General features: G+C 38.8%; 1 protein-coding gene and 2 pseudogenes across 5 annotated transcripts in view; 2 read left to right on the top strand and 1 right to left on the bottom strand.

Moving 5' to 3' along the window:
• The window catches only part of ERLIN1 (ER lipid raft associated 1), a 33329-nt gene extending 29578 nt beyond the window's left edge, over positions 1–3751 (top strand). For all 5 annotated transcript variants that reach the window (XM_016124237.2, XM_016124239.2, XM_016124240.2 and 2 more), the window contains one exon: positions 1515–3751. In XM_016124237.2, coding sequence (XP_015979723.2) covers positions 1515–1739 — 225 coding nt within the window. In that variant the 3' untranslated portion in view covers positions 1740–3751. The remainder of the gene's footprint in view (positions 1–1514) is intronic.
• A 4991-nt stretch (positions 3752–8742) lies between these two features.
• On the top strand, positions 8743–21262 carry LOC107499752 (annotated as a pseudogene).
• Positions 17345–17463, bottom strand: LOC118604179 (annotated as a pseudogene).
• Positions 21263–21527: the final 265 nt, after the last annotated feature.

Below are 21527 nucleotides of genomic sequence, written 5' to 3'. Positions count from 1 at the left end.
GTCTAGTGAGTACAAGCCTACTTAGCAAGAATTATTTATTTAAGAGACAGCTAGAACCCCAGTGGTATTTTGAGAAGGGATGGAGATGACCAATGTTTATAAGGTTATTAGTTGTAGAGTAGATTGGAACTGAAAGAGATTGCTAAGATGTATGATACATTTGAAAGATTAGAGTCAAGGTTTAAGGTATAGACGGGGCTTAAACTCCTTTGATTGAGAAAGGAACAACTTAATCTGTATTTAGAAGAAATGATAAGACATGATAGGTTAACAGAATGAGAGGTATCAGTACTTTGAAATCCAGTGTAAAATCAGAAGTAAACAATGTATTGATGGACACAGCTCTATAGAAACAGAATGGAGTTTGGTCGAGATGAAAGCAAGATGAGAAACTTGAGTTTACAAAACTAGCAATTCAAATCTGTCATAGAAGAAGCCGGCTGGGCACAAGTATCAAGACCTTGTCATTGAGGTCAGCCTTATGCTGAGAGGGGCAATAGTTTTATGCCTCTTTGAAAAATGCTCTTCAGATATTGACCTATGTTAATAAGGCTTCAGGAAACAATTTGGTTATGCACTGTGAACAGTTTTGTTGGCAGTATTTCAACAGAGGGTGTGAGTCAACCAGAGGAGGTATAGATTCAGTGAGTGGAAGGCGTTAGAGGTCTGTGAAGGACAAGCTGACATTTTGCTGGAGGACGGGCTGGGACTTGAGACGAGGAGTAGATCACTTAGGGAGAGTTCTCAGGGGTTTTTGGAGGAGTATGTTTTAGGGATTGGTGGAAATGAATGAGTTTTAATTCCAGAGAGATTTTGGTTGGATATATCTTGACAGCACAATTTAAACAAAACAAAACACTGTGACAGGGAGAGAGATCTGGTGATTGACGAGCATCTGACCATCACAGACAGTTTAAACATACAGCTTCTGGGTAGAGGCAAGAGGCCAGATCAGGCGATTTCTTGAGATCGTTTCCAGTCCTGGAACATGGTCAAGAAAAGCATGATGACAGATGGTTGATAATTAGGTTATGAGCCCCAGACCCTTCCTTTGGAGCTCCGCCACTCTCATCCATTGACATGTTCACTTCTCAAGAGAGCTAGCAGAAATTCCAGACTGATTCCAGGTTCAATTCAGCTAAATGAAATGAGAAAGTGTTTATGAAAGTCCTTTATTGGCTGCAATCACTATAGAACTGTTTGTTTTTATCATTACTTTATGAGTTATTCATTGTTCTCTAAAAATCCTTCCTATACTCCCCCCCCCACCCATTTTTTTTTAATTAAGAAATGAACAGCTGCTACTTTAGGACAGGAGCTTGCTGAATAATTTCAAGCCTGGAATATAGCTGTTAATGTGGTAGCTACACCAGAGTGAGAGAGGGTCATCGGCAACAATTCAGAGTTGAGTGACGGTACTCAGGAGAGCAATAGGGAAAATGTGTGTAAGGGAAGTTAGAGATGACAGCTGCACCAGTGTCCTGACGTTTTTGCTCTTATTTGACCCCACACAGCACAAATTGACCCCGGAGTATCTGGAGCTCAGAAGGTACCAGGCCATTGCTTCTAACAGTAAGATCTACTTTGGCAGCAACATCCCTAGCATGTTTGTGGACTCCTCTTGTGCTTTGAAGTATTCAGATGGTAGGACTGGAAGAAAAAGCTCTCCTCTCCTCTCTAAGGAGGCTCTTGAACCCTCTGGAGAGAGCCCTATCCAAAAGAAGGAAAGCATAGGTTGATGCAAGAGGTGGAAATGTTCTCCCATATCAAGATGCGGCCCAAGGGGTTAACTGGGAACATTGGTTATATGACTCTCCAAGCTGTCTGTTCTGCCTCTCCTGTGGTAGTCCTGGCTCATCAGCTGATTCCAGGATAAAGCCAGCTCTCTGGCCCCCAAATGGTCTTTTCAGCCGCTGTTTTATCAAGTATGCTGTGTGTATTTCTTTTCATACTGGTACTCATGAATGAGGGAAAAGTCTGATGCTAAGATACTGCCTGCACTGGAATGTTAAACACTAAATACATAACAAGCTGTGTTTTCTAAACTGAGATCTATTGAATAATGTTTACATTGGTCCCTGGGGAAATGTGTGCTCAGCAGGCCAGCAAGAAGACAGCCAGGATGTGGTAAGTGTAAAGACTCATTACACCCGGGACCCAGGCTGTCTTCCTGGTCCATTCCCAGCGTTCATCATGTGATTAGCATCTAGTCTGCCGAAGTTCCCAGGAAATGATCTTCCACTTGAGCAACCATTTACTTGATACGATTTGCACCTTTTTGTTTTCCTTCAGTCAGGTTGGTGGCCTGCTGGGACATGTACCTTGCCACTCAACCATAAATCCCTCCTAGAGATTCTTAATCACTGGTTTATTAGCAGGCTCAGAGATAGAGCTTAGTTTGAAGTTGGGAGTGAGATGAAACCTTTACTTCAGACCAAAGCTCTAGGGCATTGCGTCCTTCTCCTTTGAGTGATGACTGTCTGTGTCACTGCCCCAGGCCATGTGTGACTAAGGTGCCTGGTTTCTAGCCACAGACAACTCCTTATATGTCGCCTCTCAGCTCTGGCTGGCCAAGAGCAGAACAGGACTTTAACCGGAAATAGCAGCATACAATTTCTAGCTGTTCACTGCACAGTATTGTATCATAACTGCAGGAAGTTTTTATTTTTAAAACTGGATTTGCAGTACATTCATTGCTCTAGTACCTCTGTTTAAAGGCCAAATTCTAGGCTATCATGGTTACCAGCACACCAATTCTCCTTCTCATTATTGTTTATTGGGAGCCCACATGGTGTGGAACAGAGTAACTTAGAAAGCATCCTTGGTCATCTTTGTCTCTTTTCTTCTTGACCCTGAGATGCTGAAATCAAAGTTCTCCAACTAAGATCAGAATACCACTGTCTTCTTGGGCAGCCAGTGGATTTAATCTTCCATGAGAGGTTGACAGAGTTAGGCCGTGGCTTTGAGCGACCTATTTCATCTGGACTTTTTTCCCTTAAGGTTAACTTTCCTGAAATTGTTTGCCCAATAGTTAGGCCCGAGTGTATGCAGCTTGTTAAGCCACCTTTTGTGTAGACTGTGTTCAAGCCAGACAGAAAAGTCATGGGACCACTTCCAGCAACCTTTCAGCTGACTCCCGTCAGTCTCATGACATCTCGTGGGCTGTGCCAAACTCTATATGGGAGAGGAATCCCAGACTGGAATGGGTCTTTTCCCTGGGCCTTATCCCATAGAGGTATTTGTAACATGGAGAGAATCATTTTTTCATTTTTGCTCATTTAATTGTATACATTCTATTTATGACTGCATTTTGTGTTCTCTAGCCCTCCTTAAAAGAACTTTTAAACTATAAAAATGAACTCTTCACCTATCATATGTTGTTGCTACAGATAAAAAATGATTGTTGTGGGACCTCTGGATCATTGACCTTTGTGTTTTCGTTCCTAGAAGATATTTCCTATTCCCATGAGCTAAAAGCTGCTGCCCCAAAGTGATGGATGTGGGTTATCTTACAAGCCACAAGCCCTGGTGGCAGAGTTGAGGAACAGGGAATCGCATTGTGAAGTTTTAAAGTACTCCACCTGAACTCCCTATGGAGTGTGTGTCCCTGTGCTCACTCGAGCTCTAAGTCTGTCCCTCCTTCAGGGATGTTCCTTTTGGCAAATATACACTGTAATCTTGAGTCTAAATTTATATGTGAAATGCTACCTTTTTAAAAAAAAGTAAAATAAAATTATTTTATTATCAGTGATTTGTGTTTTCCGTATGTTTCCATACTCCTCTGTTCTCTTAATAGGCTCCAAAGGCTGTTCTGCCCATTTCACTAGGTCGTTACTTCATTTACTAGTTTTACTTTAGTGGCTTTTCCTATATTCTTCCCAGAACACTGCCTTCCTGGTATAAGAATTTTTTAATAATGTTTTTCAGTTACAGTAGGCATACAATATAATATTAATTTCAGGTGTATAACATAGTGATTAGACATATATATGACTTATGAAGTGATCACCCCAATAAATCTAGTACCTGGTGTAAGAGTTTTGAAAGCAGGGTTGTCATTCTTTCCTGACTTACAGGATTTTACAAGGGATGTTCTTCTGATTCTTTGTGGGATCAGCAGCTCGGGAAGAGGGAGGATGGAGCAGTGTGCCCCATGGAGACTGCCTGAGAGCTGGAGGAAGGGAGGAGGCAGTTATCTTGAGACGAAGGAAGGATACATTGTATCAGTTATAACTGGCAAAGGTGTGGTATAACTGACTTAACCAATTCAGCTGTTGCCCAAGAGCCAGAGTTGGACCTGTCTTCCCAAGCTGTCAACATTCCTTCCTGGGGACAGTTCACAGTAATGTTGAGGCAGTAAGCCTCGGTAATTGAGAGTTTTGAGGAAAGCAGCCCTTTACTCAGGTGCCTGTGGGATCCAATCCCATAGCATCCTGCATTTGCTGTGGCAGACAGGGGAAGTTTAATTCAAACCAATTATCCCTATGAAGTGATTTAGAATTAAGTGATTTCTTCCTTTTGCTGTGGGGAAGGAATTTCGTGAATTAGAAGTTGTGGCTTCTAATTGCTTTAGGGTTAAGTCCTAAACATGTGAGTACAAGGCTCTTCATGAATTGGCCCCCACTGACCTCTCCAGCCCAGATCCTCGAATGTACCTTCTCTGTCTCGGCATATATTCCATTGCCTGGCCCATTTTTCCTCCCCTTCAGCTTTAACTTTCCTTTGCTAACCCCAAATGAGTCCTCACTTCTTCAGAGAGGTCACCATGAACTGCTTGCCCAGGTCAGCACCCCACAGATCCTCCTTTCTAACACTTCACACACTGCACATTATCTGCTAATGTCTGTTCTCAGACATGTTCAGCTCTCTGGGGGCATGGACTGCAACTGTGGCTTCCCTGCAGTATCTATTGTCCGTGCCTAATGGGATGCCTGGCCCACATGAGTTAGTTTTTTTTTGCATCACAGAACAAAAGGATGAATGTGAAATGCAGGTTAAGTGAGTAGTGGGGAAAAAAGTACAGAGAAGTTAGGCTAAGTGTCCGTGTCAGGACTTAATGTGAACCATGGGAAGTTACCTAATGTCTCTGAACCGGTTTAACCATCCCTGCTGGCTCTTCAGTAGGTTCAGCCAGGTATTTTTATGTACCTAGCATAGTGATTTGCATGTGGTAATTGTTGGCTGTGTTAGTTCACCCTATAGGAGTCAATATAGTCTCTGTCTCTGAGTGAACTGTTAGTTCCTGTAGTGGAGAGAGCACAGTGTCTGATACATATGAGTGCATCAGAATTGTGAATTGTGTCTTCACCAGCTATGAGCTAAGCTAGTGGATTTTAAATCAACCATAGCCCTCCAGGAAAATCAACCTGGCCCAGCTTCTCAGCTTTCTCCTGATCTCTTGCCTTAGAATAAGCATGTAGAACCACAGTTGACCCTTGAACAACACGGGTAGAGGCACCGACCCCCAACACAGTCAGAAATCTGCATGTAACTTCTGACTCCCCAAAAAGCTTTACACATAAGTCAATTAACATGTTTTATATGTTAAATGTATTACATACTATATTATTACAGTAAGAGGAAAGAAAATGTTATTAAGGATATTAAGAGGAAAATACACTTACAGTATTTATTGAGAAAAAAGTCAGGTGTAAGTGGACTCATGCCGTTCCAACCCATGTTTTTCAAGGGTCAACTGTAATTTACTGTTAATTTATTGATCCATTGCTCACTTCAAGTGCCCATTATTACATAGACCATAACTCGGAATGACATTTTACTTGTTTTCCTTACCATGTTTCTTTGGACTTAATACTGTTTTTCCATCTTTTATTTTTTACTGTTATCTTTTCCCACCCACTTTCTACTTTCCATCTGCTACAGACTGGATTTGTGTCTCCCTAAAATTGATATGTCGAAGCCACAATCCTCAATGCGATGGTATTTGGAGGTGGGGCCTCTGGGAGGTAATTAGGTTGTGAGGGCAGATCCCTCATAAATGAAATTAGTGCCCTTATAAGAACAGACACAAGAAAGGCCTCTCTTTTGGCCATGTGAGGAGACAGCAAGAAGGTGGCTATCTGCAAACCAGGAAGAGGGCTCACCAGACACAAAATTTGTTAGCACCTTGATCTTGGACTTCCCAGCTACCAGAACTATGAGAAATAAATTGTTATTTATGCTACCCAATTTATAGTATTTCATCACAACAGCCCAAGCAGACTAAATCATCTAATTCTATTTTTTCAAAACTTTTTTTTATCTTTCCTTTCTTCTGTAAGTATTTATTGGGCATCTAGTATATGCTAGTTGCTGAGAAAACAAAAAGGCTTATAGCTTTATATTTGGGGGTATAGGGTAAGAAAAGACAAATACAGTGTGGTAAGTAACAGCAGAGTAGACACTGAATGCAAGGGGTACAAATGAGAGTCAGCCCACCTCACAGTTTCTAAGAAATATCAGGTTTGAGCCACATTTTTAAGGATGGACAGGAGGTAGCCAGCCAGCTGAAGAGTGATCATGATAGAGGAATGTGTTCAAGCAATGGGAGCACCAGATGTTATTGTATTTTCAAATTCAGTTGACTGGGTCCCCTTCCCCCAACAGCCACACATGCACTTCACATGTATTTCACCACAGGCATCTTTCCACACTGGAAGCTGCAGCCATTCATCAGATATTCATGAGAACTAATGTCCCCAGGAACAACCCTTCAACCAGTGGGAGACAGGGGTGCAAATGGTGAGAAAGTGATCCCTAAAACATTTTCAGTGGAGACAGCACCCCCTCCCCTTGACACAACAGGAGCGAACATCAAATTAAATTTAAATATAATTCAACAGATGTTTGTTGAGTGCTTGGTATGTGCCAGGAAGCCTAAACTGTGCAAAGTATTGGACCAAAAGCATAAACTGTACCAACAACAAAATAGTGAATAAGACATATCATCTCTACTCTCTCATAATCAACAGTCTCATGGGAAGGTAGACCAAACAATTCCAGCTATGATAAGATTATATAAATGAAAGGAATGTAGTGCTAGAGGTATGTGAAAAAGAGAAGGGGGAAGATTAAGAATGAGAAAGTATGCTAGCCAGTTAAAGATAGGGATAACAATAATAAAAAGACAACCTTATTTTTAAATGGGCAAGGGATGTCAATAAACATTTCTTTAGAGAAGGTACGTAAATGGCCAATAACATGAAAACTATTCAACATCATTAGTCATTAGAGAAATGCCATCAAAACCACAATGAGAGACCACTTCGTACCCAGTAGGATGGCTATAAAAGGCACAGTAACAAGTGTTGGAAAGGATATGAAAAAATTAGATCCTCATACATTGATAGTAGGAATATAAAATGGTGCAATCACTTTGGAACATATTTTGACAGTTCCTCAAAATGTTAAACAGTGTTACCATATAACCCAGCAATTCCACTTCTAGGTATCCACCTAAAAGGATCGAAAGATCCACACAAACTGAACTATATACTTTAAAAGGGTGACTGGTATGGTTTGTACATTATCTCAATAAAGCTGTTATAAAAAAAAATTAAAAGGCTCAGGTGATAGTGTGAAGACGTCAGTTCGAGAACCTTCCAGGAATGGAATGAAGTTTAACATAGGCACACCATTATTCATCAGAATGAGAGCACCAATGATGAGACCGGCAAAGTGGGTGTCAAGAGGGAAAGGTAGAGGTAGATAATGGTGGGCCTTCGAAGTGTATCAGTGACTTTTTCCAAAAGTTAGAAACAAATCTTTCAAGCAATACCTTTCAGAATTAATTAAGAACACAATACAGTTTACATTAGCACTCCAAAATATGAAATATTAGATATAAGTGTAACAATATTAGATCTATTTGAGGAAAAGTACAAAATTTTGATTAAAAAAATTTAAAAAGGTAAAAGAAATATTCCATATCCAAGTTCCTGGACAGGAAGACTCAATATTGTCAAGATGTTACTTCTCAATTTGATGTATAGATTCCATGCAGTCTCAAACTCCCAATAAGTTATTTTGTGGATACTAACAAACTGATTGTAGAGTTTCGATGGAGAGGCAAAAGACCCAGAATAGCTAACACGATAGTAGTGATGGAAGGAACAAGATGGAGGCCTGATGCAACCTGACTTCAAGATCTACTATAAAGCAACAATGATCAAGACACTGTGATTTTGACAAAAGAATAGACAAGTAGGTCAGTAGTACAGAATAGATAGTTTAGAAATAGACCCACATAAATATAGTCAACTGATCTTTGACAAAGAGCAAGGACAATACGATGGAAAAAAGTCTTCCCAACAATAGTGGTGGAACAACTGGATATCCACATGCAAAAAAAATGAATCTAGACACGGACCTTACACCCTTCTCAAATATTAACTCAAAATAGATCATAGACCTGAATATAAAACACAAAACTAAAAAACCCCACGAGATAGGAGAAAATCTAGATGACCTTTGGTATGGCTATGACTTTTTAGATACTATACCAAAAGCACAATCTATGAAAAAAATAATAAACTGTACTGATTAAAATCAAAAACTCTGCAAAAAATGTCCAGAGGATGAGAAGACAAGCACAGACTGGAAAAAATATTTGCAAAAGATACGTCTGATAATGAACTGTTAACCAAACTATATGAAGGACTTAAAACTCAACAGTGAGAAAATAACCCAGTTGAAAAATGGGCTAGAGACCTTGGCAGACACCTCAAGAAAGAAGATACACGGATGGCAAATAAGAATATGAAAAGACGCTCCATGTCTTATGCCATTGCGGCAATACAAATTAAAACAACAATGAGATTCTGCCACGTATCTATTAGATTGACCAAAATCCAGAACATCGGCAACACTAAATGCTGGTGAGGATGTGAGGCAACTCATTCATTGCAACATGGTACAGCCGCTTTGCAAGACAGTTCTGTCTTGCAAACGAAACATATTCTTACATATGATCCAGCAATTGGAACCCTTGGTATTTGCTCAAATGAATTGAAAACTTATGTCCACATAAAAACTTGCACATGGCAGCTTTATTCATATTTGCCCAAACTTGGAAGCAACCAAGATGTCCTTCAGTATGTGAATGGATAAAAACAAAACAAAACACGGAGAAACCTTAAATGCAGATTACTAAGTGAAAGAAGCCAATTCGAAAAGGCTATATGCTGTATGATTCCAACTCTATGACCTGGAAAAAAGCAAAACTATGGAGACAATAAAAATATCAGTGGTTGCAGGGGTTAGGGGAAGGAAGGAATGAATAAGCAGGGCACGGGGGATTTTTAGGGCCGTGAAAATACTCTATATGATACTATAATGCTGGATACATGTCATTATGCATTTGTCAAAACCATAGAATATACAACACTAGCGTGAACCGTAACATCAGCTATGAACTTTGGTTCACTGATTGTAACAAATAAGCACTCTAGTGCAGGATTTTGATGGTGGGAGCAGGGGGTAAATGAGAATTCTCTGTATCGTCATCTACTCAGTTTTACTGTGAACCTAAAACTACACTAAAAACATAAAGTTTTAATAATAAAAGAGAAAGTCTATTAAACAAACAAAAAGCCCCTTTCAAGATTTTTAAGCAAAGAAATGATATGTTTAGGTAGTTTTTAAACTGCCCTTTCCCAACATGCTTTCAACGTCCCATTTATTCACTTGCTTTCAACATCCAAAACATTAAAGTCCTAACTTTTTAAACATTTCAAAGTCAATAATTTACCTCACTGCGAAGTGTCTGCAAATGAATACTCAGAAACAGCTCAGCAAAAGCATCACCGGACACTAGAAGGTGCTAGAAGGAATACAGAAATGTACATGAGGTTCTTAAACTGATCACCTCTACCTGGATTCTTCTCCTGTGCAAACTCATCGTGGACAGTTGTTCCCTCCCAGTTTTTAACCCCCAAGGCTAATGTATATATGAATGCAGGCTGATAAGCAATTTTAATGGAAGTAAATAGTCTGTTGAGGGAAATACAAAGAAATGGTGCTGAAATAAGTGAAAAATGGTTAAGTTAAAACCATTTAAATGAAGAATTTTAGTGCTTCATACATTTTTAATGTTTACTATAATAGGAAATCACAGTATACTTTTTTTTAGATTTTAGGAAAACATTTAATATAGTAAAAATTCCTCACGAAATGATGTACAGACATCACTAGTAACATTTATCTCAAAGGATAAATATGACTTAAATATCTTAAATACAAATACAAATGAGATAACATTTTTCAAATACCAACTTAGTAATTGTGTTCTTCTTCTTTATGATGGTAAAATATACATACAATTTACCATTTTAACTGTTTTAAAATGTACAGTTCAGTAGCATTAAGTACATTCATAGTTTTGTTCAGTCATCACCATTATCCATTTCCAGAACTTTTTTCATCATCCCATTATTCATTAATCATTAATTCCCCATCCCTTCCTCCCCGCAGGCCCCGAGATTCTCTAATCTACGTTGAATGTCAATGAATTTGACTATTCTAGGTACTTCTTATAAGTGGAATCATGCAATATTTGTACTTTTATGTCTGGCTTATTCTACTTAACATAATGTTTTCAAGGTTCATGTTGTAGCAAATATTAGAATTTAATTCCTTTTTAAAGGTGACTAATATTCTATTGTATGTGTATATACTACCTTTTGTTTATCCATTCATTGTTGATGAACATTTATTTAACTGATGAGAAATATGATAAAAAATGATGTTTAAGGAAAACTACTCTGAAACTGTGTTTTCCCAAATCATATCTCAGGATATATGATCTATTTTTTTCAAGTTTGTGAATTTAATTATTTGAAAAGTTTCAGAAAGTTATGAAAAATAAAATGTAACTTCATAGTTAATGAATCATTAGTGCTGAAAGGAAAGAAGTACATATAGGAAATTACAGTAGACCTCTTTGCTTAGGAAATCAAAAGTTGCAGATTCTGTGAATGAGAGGTAGGAAACATGAGTTCTTCCTAATCTCAAGCTTCAGCAAAGTAAATAAAGTCCAAACCAATTCCAACTTTTTTTTTTTTTTTTGTCCAAGTCCAGGAACTGGCAGGTCACACCCCCTGCACAAGACTTTGCTTTCTAACGAGCAATCCAGACAGTTCCTGGCACGGAGTAGCTGAGATGGAGCTGCTGAAAAGCATTACTCTTGGTCTTGTGATGTGTCACTTGCCGGGTTTTCTTTTTTTGTGTGAAAGGAAAGTCACGAAGTAGCTCGCCCACCTCAGCCCAACTGCCCTTCCCATTAATGGGAAACTGATGCATCTCAACTTTAAGAACATCCCTACCTCTCTTGCCAAGGTAAGAGGGTTTCATTCTGGGGCTGGTCATCTCCAGGGAAGGTTGTAGGGGAATTCGTTTTTAGGCTCTGAGACCACCGCAGGCTGACTGACTTGTTTGAATCTTTCTTACTTTGACTTACCACTGAGGCACTTTGGGGTGTCCATCTCTGTATTACAAGACAGATATTCTATTTCTTTCTGGACTGGATCACTTTAGAGCAGGTAGTGAGGTATGTTGACTTACTTGACTTGAGATATAGGTTGAATTTTAGTAAATGAGAAAATTCTGGGATCAGAAAATATTTTAATTGAAAAGCTTCCAATCCCTTCAGCATATAACACTTATTAGAGGCAAGCCCAGAAGATGTAAACATGCATTAAATATCCTTTTATATTATTATTACTACAATTTTTACACTAAATGACCTGTGGGACGCTTTGTGATCCTCCTTTGTGATCCTGCTCCCCTCCCTAATGTCTTTCTTTGACACAGCCCAGCTCTGCTAATGTGGCTGACATTCATTCTTTTGGAAATATGAAAAAAGATATTATCACCATGAGTTCATTATGCAAGGGTATATTCTCCAGAACGACCTAAATATTCATCAACGGATAAATTAAAAAAAAATGTGGGAGATATTATCTATATATCCTCATACACACACTGGAATATTATTTAGCCTTTAAAAAGAAGGAAATCCTATTTACAACATGGATGAACCTGGAGGACATTATCCTAAGTAATTTAAGTTAGACAGACAAATACTGCATGATCTCACATGTAGAATCTAAAATAGTCACACTTAGTGAAGTAGAGAGTAGAATGGTGTTTAAAAACCATTCCCCAATTGTTGGCTGTTTTAGCGCTCTATTTTTCCACTTGGAACAAGGTGATTATATATATATAGATTTCATCCCTTTTTATACCTGCTCAGCCAGCTCTCCCCCACGTCCTTGTCCTGGCTGTTTCCTACTTATCTTTAGTTTAACTTTAAATCTTACCTTCTCATAGATTCCTGACCTCTCCATTTCATTAAGTTCTCCCATTGTCATCCACACAGTACACTCTTTATCACTTTCATAGAATCATGCTCAATTTGTGCTGTAAATGTAGTTCATTCAGCAGTTTACTGCCTGTCGCTTTCACTGGACTCTTAAGTTTTGTGAGGGTTCCTGGGCTGTGCACAGTGTCTGACACAGCATAAGTGCTTAGTACATAGCTCAGTGATTGCATATTATAAATGAAGGAAAAAAGAATGAATCCAAGACTGTATTTCTAAAATGGAATCTATGGGGGCAAAGGCTATGTCACATGTAAATTATTACTTAATTTCTACCCAAGCCTCCAGTGGGAGATTTCACAATTGCACTTACACAGTTGCTTGAATCTTTTTCTGGTTAGCCAAAAAATATAGCCCTGTTTACACGTTGCACTTTGGATTCCAGCCCAGTGTGGTCTCACGTGGATAGGAGGTGGTGAAGAAAGCTCTGATCAACCAGGGCGATGAATTCCATGCCAGACAATGTCTTCTAGTTATTTCTGATACCTTACAAGGGCATGGTATGTTTCAGATCAAAATACAAATTAATTTTTTCTTAAGCAAAAAATGATTAATTAACTTAATGAATGTCTGTCCTGCATCAAGCAACTAATTAGATGCTACAATCCTGCAATGCAATTCTAATGCTAACTACCTACAGTTAGTGCAGGCCCCTTTGGTTAAGGGCATTGTCCCCAACATGGCTGCCCTCACTTCAGATGCTAGCCATAAGTTGAGGGGCCTTCAGGTCATCCATACTTCTGACCAACAGGCTAAAAATTTAGGGGTTCCTGTGACCTACTCAGGTTTAATAATTACTCATAGAACTCAGGAAGGTGCCACACTTACAGTTTTATTGTATAAAGGATGCAAATGAAGAGACATATAAGGAAAGGTGTAGGAGGGACCCAAATGCAGAGCTTCTGTATCCTCTCCCTGGGAATCAGAATGCATTAGCCCCTTGGTAGATTGATGTGTTCACCAACCAGGAAGCTCACCTGAGCTTTGGTGTCCAGAGATTTTATTGGAGTGTCATTGCATGGATATGATTGATTGAGTCATTGGCCACATGAGTGAACTCAATCTCTAGCTCCCTTCACTCTCTGGAAGTTGAGAGGTCAGACTGGTATCCTTTGGCTCAAAGCTCCAACCTCCTAAATACATAGTTGATGTTTCTGGTATGGCCAGCTACATCTTGAAACTGTCTAGAGGCCCACCATGGCTCACCTCATTACTATAAACTCAAATGCAGTCTCAGAGGCTCATCATGAATAACAAAGACACCTAACACTTGAGAAGTTCCAAGGGATTAGAAGTTTCCTCACAGGAACCAGAGACAAAGACCAGACACATTATTTTATTATATAACAGCTACCCTGGTAGCTCTATTGAGATGAACATCGAAAGTAGAGTCCAAGGTCACTGTAATGTAAGTCTGCAAATATGATTGTGATAAAAAAATAAATTAAAAAAAAACCAATTTGGGAAGCTTTTGAAATAAAAGTTGTTCCCCAGAGGTCTTAGGGTTTAGGGAACTGGAGAAGTCATTCTTGGGGTGTCATTTCACATGGTACAAAGGCTGCAGCAGCACAGTGACAAGCAACAATAAACAAATGACTAGGCATAGAAATTACCGTGTTTCAATCACAGCCTGGTTTGGGAGGTGAGTCAGGGAGATGATCACAGGAGGGGACCAAGGTACTAGTCATGCTCTACGTCTTCAGTTGGACAATAAGCTCACAGATATTGTCTTATGGATAATTTATTTTATTACATTTCAAAACTGAGCTATATGCTACGTACATTCTTTTACATATACCAAGTGTTACACAATAAAAAACCCTTGGACAGCCTGAAAACCTCCTCCAAGCCACTCAAAACTGTAAAATTGCAAGTCCCAGAGAAATAGAAATTTACTTCTGTTAAAGAACAAAATTCACCGATTAAATCCATTTGGCTTCATTTATTAAGTGATTCTTGAATGATGCAGCATCTCACCTTCCAACTAGAAGGGTACACTCAGGGGTTGTACAAAATGGAAGGTTTTAATAAGCAGAGAGTGTGAGTTAAGAAGGGGAGTTATTAGCAAAGGAAAGAAGGGATTTTGTAGGCCAGGTCCTCTACTTTTGGGGGGAAGGGCATGGCAGGGTTTTATCATGCAGATCACCTCACTAGTATTGATCAAGAAGTTCCAGACTGATCAGTTTAAAATTCCACTCCTGGAAAAGGCTGAAACTGCAATCAGGTTAGTTACTAAGTTTTTGGTTGGTGATGTGGCTTAGTAAAAGTGACTCCATTTTGACCTGTAGTTTTTTTTATTAAAAATGGCCAACTTTTGATCAAGCCCTCAGCCTAACTGAGAGCTATGATCAAAATTTAAGGCATTACCACTACTCTCAGCTTCTAGAGGCTTCTATTGATCCTCTGTGTGATAATTGCAGATCATGATGTTTTTATTTAACCCCTGCGATACTCACAGGACACAGCTTCAGGTTCGGAATCCTTAAATCGGTCTCTTCTTTGTTCTCTTTTTGACATTTCAGTCTTGGCAGTTAGCAGTAGTGAGTTTTGAGAGGATACAACACGTCGATGAAACTATTGGCATATTAAGAGAAATAGGAATTTCAGAATAAGTAACTGGTTTTGTACAGAGGAAGAAATTAAAAAGCATTGGTATGGAACATACTGGGTTCCTTTTCTCCTTTGTTTCTTCTTACTCAGATGAGGCCAATATTAGCTTCAGTAAATTTGGAGGAGAATAGAATCATAAATTTCATATTGACCTGCTTTGAAGTTGCTTATCCTCTCATAAAGAGGAAATCACAGATAGAACTAAACCATAATTTAGAGGGAGGGATATGAAGTATAAAAACAGATACTCAGGAAAGGGGCTTGTGACAACACATGCCATTTTTGACCATTTTTTTAAACAAAACCCAATGGAGGACCCTTCTTATGCTTGGGAATATTCTCTATCTTGTGATGATTTCCCCTGCCCCATTCCATCATCTCTGCCCACTGTTGACCAGGGCTTGGGTTTTTTTTCCCTTTGTGACAAGTAGTTCATCCAAACCACAGAATAGGTTGTGCTCTTAAATTTCCAGTTGCTGAATCCCTGCTAAGGGGGGCTGGATATGGTTCAAGGTAGACAAAAGAGATCAGCTTTAGAGAAAATTTGACTCCATGATGCAAAATACTTTCCTGCTCCTTGCTTCTTTTCCTAGAAATCCTTTTCAGTAATGGAGAGACATGGATGCAAATGTGATGCTTCTCCCTCATGACCCTGAGGAACTTTGGAGAGGGGAAGAGAAGCACCAAGGAGAAGATCCAGAAGGAAGCCCAGTGCCTAGTGGAGGAGCTCAGAAAAACAGTGAATTCCATCAATCATCCCACTGGGGGCAAAGGAGCTTCCTACACACATGGCCCCCAGTCAAAGCTCCTCCTTTGGAAGTCACTCTATGGTCCACAATCTGCTCTGTTAATCAGGAATTTGGCTAAGAAAAAAGGGATGGGAAGAAAATGATCCAGAGCTACGAGTTAGGATTCTCAAATCCTTTAGTTTGGTCACATTTCTTACTTCAGCACTTACTGGGTGTGTAAACTTGGACACATTATTTAGCTTCTCTACGATGCAGTTTCCACATCTGAAAAGGTGGGCTAAACATCAAACCTCAGAATGAGAGTTAAATATTATAGTCTGTGAAACATTTATACAATATCCAGCATGTGGTAAACAGTCCATCATACCATTCATTGCTCTTATGACTATCATAATATTCATTTAACAACATAATATTATGAGTGTAATATTAGTATTAGTATTATTAGAAGATGCTTACTTAACTAGGGGAAGTTTAGAGGAAATAATTTCTATGTATAAATCTGAGCAGGAGGGAGTTCCTGTTCTTGAAGTCCTGATGCACGCTGATGAAACTTCTAAATGTTATGAGTGGTTCTTTTCTCACGTCAGCTCATCCTTTTGACCCTGCCTTCATCCTCTTCTGTACTCCCTGAAAAATTATCTGCTCCATCCTCTTCAATGAGCATTTCCAGTACAATAATGAGACGTTCATTTCTCTGATGGGTGTGTTAACTGCAAATTTCAAGAAAATCAACTTTCCATGGACCCAGGTAAGGCCAAAACTGCATCTACACTTGTGGTTGATCTCATCGGTCAACGGGTAGCATGCAGGCAGTGAGAAGGGCTATGAGTTCCACTGACCTATTCCAGGTATAAAATGCAACGTGAACATTCATTGTCACCTTCACATATGTCAAGTGAATGAGTGCAGAGACACTTATCCCAGCATCACTGGAAGGTCGCCCTCTGCTTGCCTGTATGGGTTTACTTATACAAAAGGTTCCCAGTTGCCTATGTTTCTTTTAAGGCCCCGGCACCCAATTCCCCCAGTATGACTCCAGGGTTGGCCAAAACTGGTCACGCACAGTGAGCAAGGAGATGGGAAGGGGCCACTCTCCCATATGTGGTGATCAGCCCCCCTTCTCTTCTGCTTAGGAGCTGAAGGGAGAGATTCTGCGTGGCTGGACCACACAGAGGGTTAGGCACTCCACTCAGCAATGCTGATTCCTCTTCACAAACTGAATTTAATTTCCAGTGTATTCCCTCTCATCCCATTTTTAGATTTATAATCTAAATGGCCCGAACTCATAAACCATTTCCCTGGAGAACACAAAAAATTTACGAAAAGGCTTAATGATATAAATATTTCATTCTGGGAAAAGTGAGAGCATCGAGAGCTCCTGGATCACAGTAACTCTTGAGGCTACACTGACTGTTTGTTCGGCAAGGAGGAGCAGGCACTATATGTGCCGTCTTTCCCCGATACTGTCTTATCATCCCGTGGGATGCATGGAAGCACAATCACCCTTTGTAGGTAATTCTTTTCTTTAGGTGAAGCAACCCTTGGTTGACATCACAGATTGCAAAGACCTTGTCAGCTTACAATTTCTTATTTTTTAAATTTTTTACGCCTACAGCACCTTGTCTTCCTAGATGGTCTCCCATCCAAGTACTAACCAGACCCAACCCTGCTTAGCTTCCAAGATCAGACAGGACTGGGCTTGTTCAGAGTAGCATGGTCGTAGTAGGTAACTCTTGATATATCTATTTTTATGCCAATGAGGTACACTATTATCAGTAATAATAGAAATTCAAAAATAGTTTAAAGCTCTTTTTTCTTTGTATTTCTGTTTACTTCCTATACATGGACATTAGAATTTAAATGTTCTTGATACATGCTTATAATACGATGACAGGATATAAAAACCATATTTTTTGCTAGTAATATAATTGGTGTAACTGGAGAGCGAGTGGTATTATCTATCAAAATTCAAAACGCACATACAATTTGAAGAGTAGTTTCACTACTAAGAATTTATCCTGTGTGTGTATTTTCCCCAAAATAAGAATATTCATTGAAGCAATATTTGTAATATTTGAAGACTGGAAAAACCCCCAATGTTAATTTAAAAAAAAAAACTTTAAAAATTCCTCTTTCTATAAAGTGGAATACTAAGCAAGCAAGAGCACACAATAGGATTCTACTATTTGTGTGAAAATAGTGGAGGATATATATGTATGTCCTACTTTTTAATCCATGAGGTATCTTCCAAAGGATGATCATGAAGAGAGACTTATTTTCACTTATACCCTTTTGTACATTTTTTTCTGTATTTTATTCCCTGTGCCTGTATTGCCTACTCCAATAATTCTAAAATTATATTTAAAGAAATACAAAATAAAGTAAAAATGAAAAAAGGAAGCTTTCAGTTAAACAGGGATGCTTTATGATCAGCTAGAACTTGTGTCAAATTCTAACCATGACACTTACTGAAAGTATAACCTCAAGTAAGTTATTTTTCCTCTCTGAATCACAATTTCCTCACACAATGTGAACAAAAAGAGAGCCTACTGGATATAGTGGAAGTGAGAGTTAAATATGATTTATAAACAAGTCAGCACAGTGTCTGGTAAACGTGAAGCATCCAATTTAAATGGTAGTTATTGATATAATTTTGTCATTTAAGTCTCGCAAAAACCTTTTGTGAAGGAAGAGGACAGGCTATGTTTTTGTTATCTCACCCCATTTTACCAGCGAGGGCCATGGAGTCTGATTTAAAAGATTCAAGTTTTCGCCTCTCATTTTCTTCCATAAACACCTGAATTCAGAAAGGAACAAATTGTGAAAATGTAGGCTCTTTCGATTTGAGGCAGCAATTCCAGGAAAGCTGGAATTATCTAGACAATATGGGTTGCAAACCCCTGTCTATCAACAATAGCTCTTTATTGCACTTGGACCATAACATTGCTCTTCTCAAAGAGAACCATTCTATGACTCCATAAAACATATCATATGATAGTGTCTGTAAAATAGCCCTAACTCAAGACAATCACCAGGCAAGCTTAAGAGTGCTCAGTCCTATTAGCCCCACTATAATTAAGAGTGTTAGCCTCATTTATGAAACAAGAATAGCCGTGGTAAAATATCACTCCTCTCTCCACTTTCTGATTCCAGGGCATTACTGTAATGCCATTATTTTCTTCGATGTTGTTTGATTGCAATCCAGAGAAGTTTGACCCAGGCTACTTTTTGGATTAAAATGGCAGCTTTAGGAAAACAGAATACTTTGTTTCTTTTACTCTTGGTAAATACAAATACATCTATTCAAACAGTACACGTGCACATTTTGGACAACTTTTAGCTCTACCGAATCTATGGCATAACTAGGTAATCCACTGATGATAGCAAAATCAATCAGGTGAAACTTAAAACCACCCACATCTGAAGGGAGCCATTTAAGTATGTGCACCAGTAGGATATGGTAAGTCACCAAGGGACTATTTTCTTGTTGGGTGATTTAGTATAATGCCAGTTTTTAAATAAACCAAAGCCAGTCAATCCAATTCAAATGTCACGTATTACCAGGTGACAAAGGGACCTGCTTTTGCAAACTCTTATCCATTGATCTTCTCTTTGTAATATTGATTTTTTTCAAAACAAATATACAGGTTTTTTTCTTCTTAAATTATTAACGATGATTAACTTTCTGATTCTTAGAGTCAGAGGCCAGAGGCCACTTCATATTCTTTCTTTTCTTCTGAAATCCCAAGCCCCACATACCCTTGCCTCTTTGCAAGAGTTGGTTGGCTCCCAGTTACTATTTCCCATAAGGTCATAAAGACAATTTAGGATTGGTCCTCTCACATTTTTTTTCCTTGTCATTTCATTCAATCATTGAATTAGTATTTTCAAAATTAACAATTATGTGTTTTGTTTAAAAGATAGACTGTGGTATTAAACAATCTTCCACATAAACATATTTAGGCTGCATAATTTGATAGATGCACAAAGATTTATTTAATTAATCCATCATCGATGTTCGGTTTTCATCTAGCTCATCAATGTCATACATAACGATGACATCCTACTAGGTGAATCTCTAATTCCTACAAATAAATCCCCAAAAGGAAAATTACCCAATTAAAGAGTGAAAATTTCTTTAGGAGTTTTGATATGTACTGACAAATAATCCTGTACTGATTTATGGTCCTCCTGCAGTCAATGGGCCTTCCTTTTCTGATCGGTGTTTTCAATGGCTCTTCGGGGCATATTGTATTTGAATATGAGCTACTGTATTTGAATTTGGAGCAAGCTGATGGAAATGTTTCTTCCTTCCTGGGAAATGGGCCTGGCCCTCACAGAGCTATTTCTCTTCTTTACCACCATTCTGCAAAACTTTTCCCAGAAGCCCGTGGCAGAGCCCAAGGAACAAGAAACCAAATCCCTTGTTACTAAACTTATCAGTGTCCCAGTACCTTTCAAACTGTGCTTTATTCCTAGATAAAGGAATTTTTCTCTTTTATCAATTTAAATCAAAGTACTTGCGTTTTCCTCTCATTTCCTGTACCCTATCCCCACCCCAAAAGCCTTTCTATTCATTTTAAATACTGCCTAAGACAGAAACACTACTCACCGAAAATTTGATGGACATTTGTTTAAATCTACAAGTCCCTTAACAAAAAGGAGCTTGGTCCTGAAAAATCAAAGGGTACAAACAATATAATCATACCCTACACAGTTCTTTATAAGCCATGCTTCAGCAGAATGAAGACCAGGCCCACAGAAGGCCTTTGTTAAGGACAATCAGCAAAAAGTGGAGTGTTCACCCTTTCTGTGGCTTTGGAGATATGCCAATTTTCTGTAGTTTTCCAAAACAGAGAAATTAATATAATGGCTTATATATAATATTTCTATTTCCAGTTGAAAGCACCTATATGAGTTCTGCCACATATACAAAATAAATCCTTCCACAATAGACTTTATTTGTATGTTTAACTTTATTTCAAGACTCAAAAATTCCTTTCCTTGAGTTTGGACATTCTACAGTTAGGATATTATAAATGAAATTAAATGATAACCTCCAATCACAAATCTCTCCCTGCCCTACCCCTATCTATTTGTAGCTATTGATTCGCATAGGGTCCAAAGAGCCTCCTTGGATAAGGATTCAAAAACCATGTCCACAGCTAGGATTCAGACAAGCTGCATCCTATTCAGAAAGATGTGAGAGGTGGGGCTGAGAGGTGGGGCAGGAGGGAAAGATACAAGAAAAGACTAAGCATTCCCTCCTGGAACAGCTGCAACAACTGGCCCGGGCAACTGCCACAAAAGGATGGCTCGAACATCAGCAGGTAGCACAGCCTCCATGGACACAAGGAGGGAAAGGAGCTCTGAAGGTGGAGCTGAGCTTCTGGGTAAATACCCAGGAGAATTGAAAGCAAAGGCTTGAACAGATATTTATACACCCATGTTCCTATAAGCATTATTCACAATAGCCAAAAAGTAGAAACAACACAGATGTTCATTGATGGATAAATGGGTAAGCAACATACCACACACACACACACACACACACACACACACACATAGTGGGGTATTAGCCTTAAAAAGGAAGGATATATATTCTGACACATGCTACAACATGGATAAACCTTGAAAACACTATGCTAAGTGAAAGAAGCCAGACACAGAAGCCCACATATTATATGATTCTATTTATATGAGATATTCAGAATGGGTGAATCTATAGAGATCGAAAGTGAATTAGTGGTTGCTTAGGGCTATAATGCGACTACGAATGGGCACAGAGT

This window comes from Rousettus aegyptiacus, unplaced genomic scaffold (genome assembly GCF_014176215.1).
Source record: "Rousettus aegyptiacus isolate mRouAeg1 unplaced genomic scaffold, mRouAeg1.p scaffold_m13_p_6, whole genome shotgun sequence".
In the NCBI taxonomy this organism is placed as follows: Eukaryota; Metazoa; Chordata; class Mammalia; order Chiroptera; family Pteropodidae; genus Rousettus; species Rousettus aegyptiacus.
The sequence above is the reverse complement of the archived record's forward strand: the minus strand, read 5'-3'. Positions and strand labels throughout refer to the sequence as shown.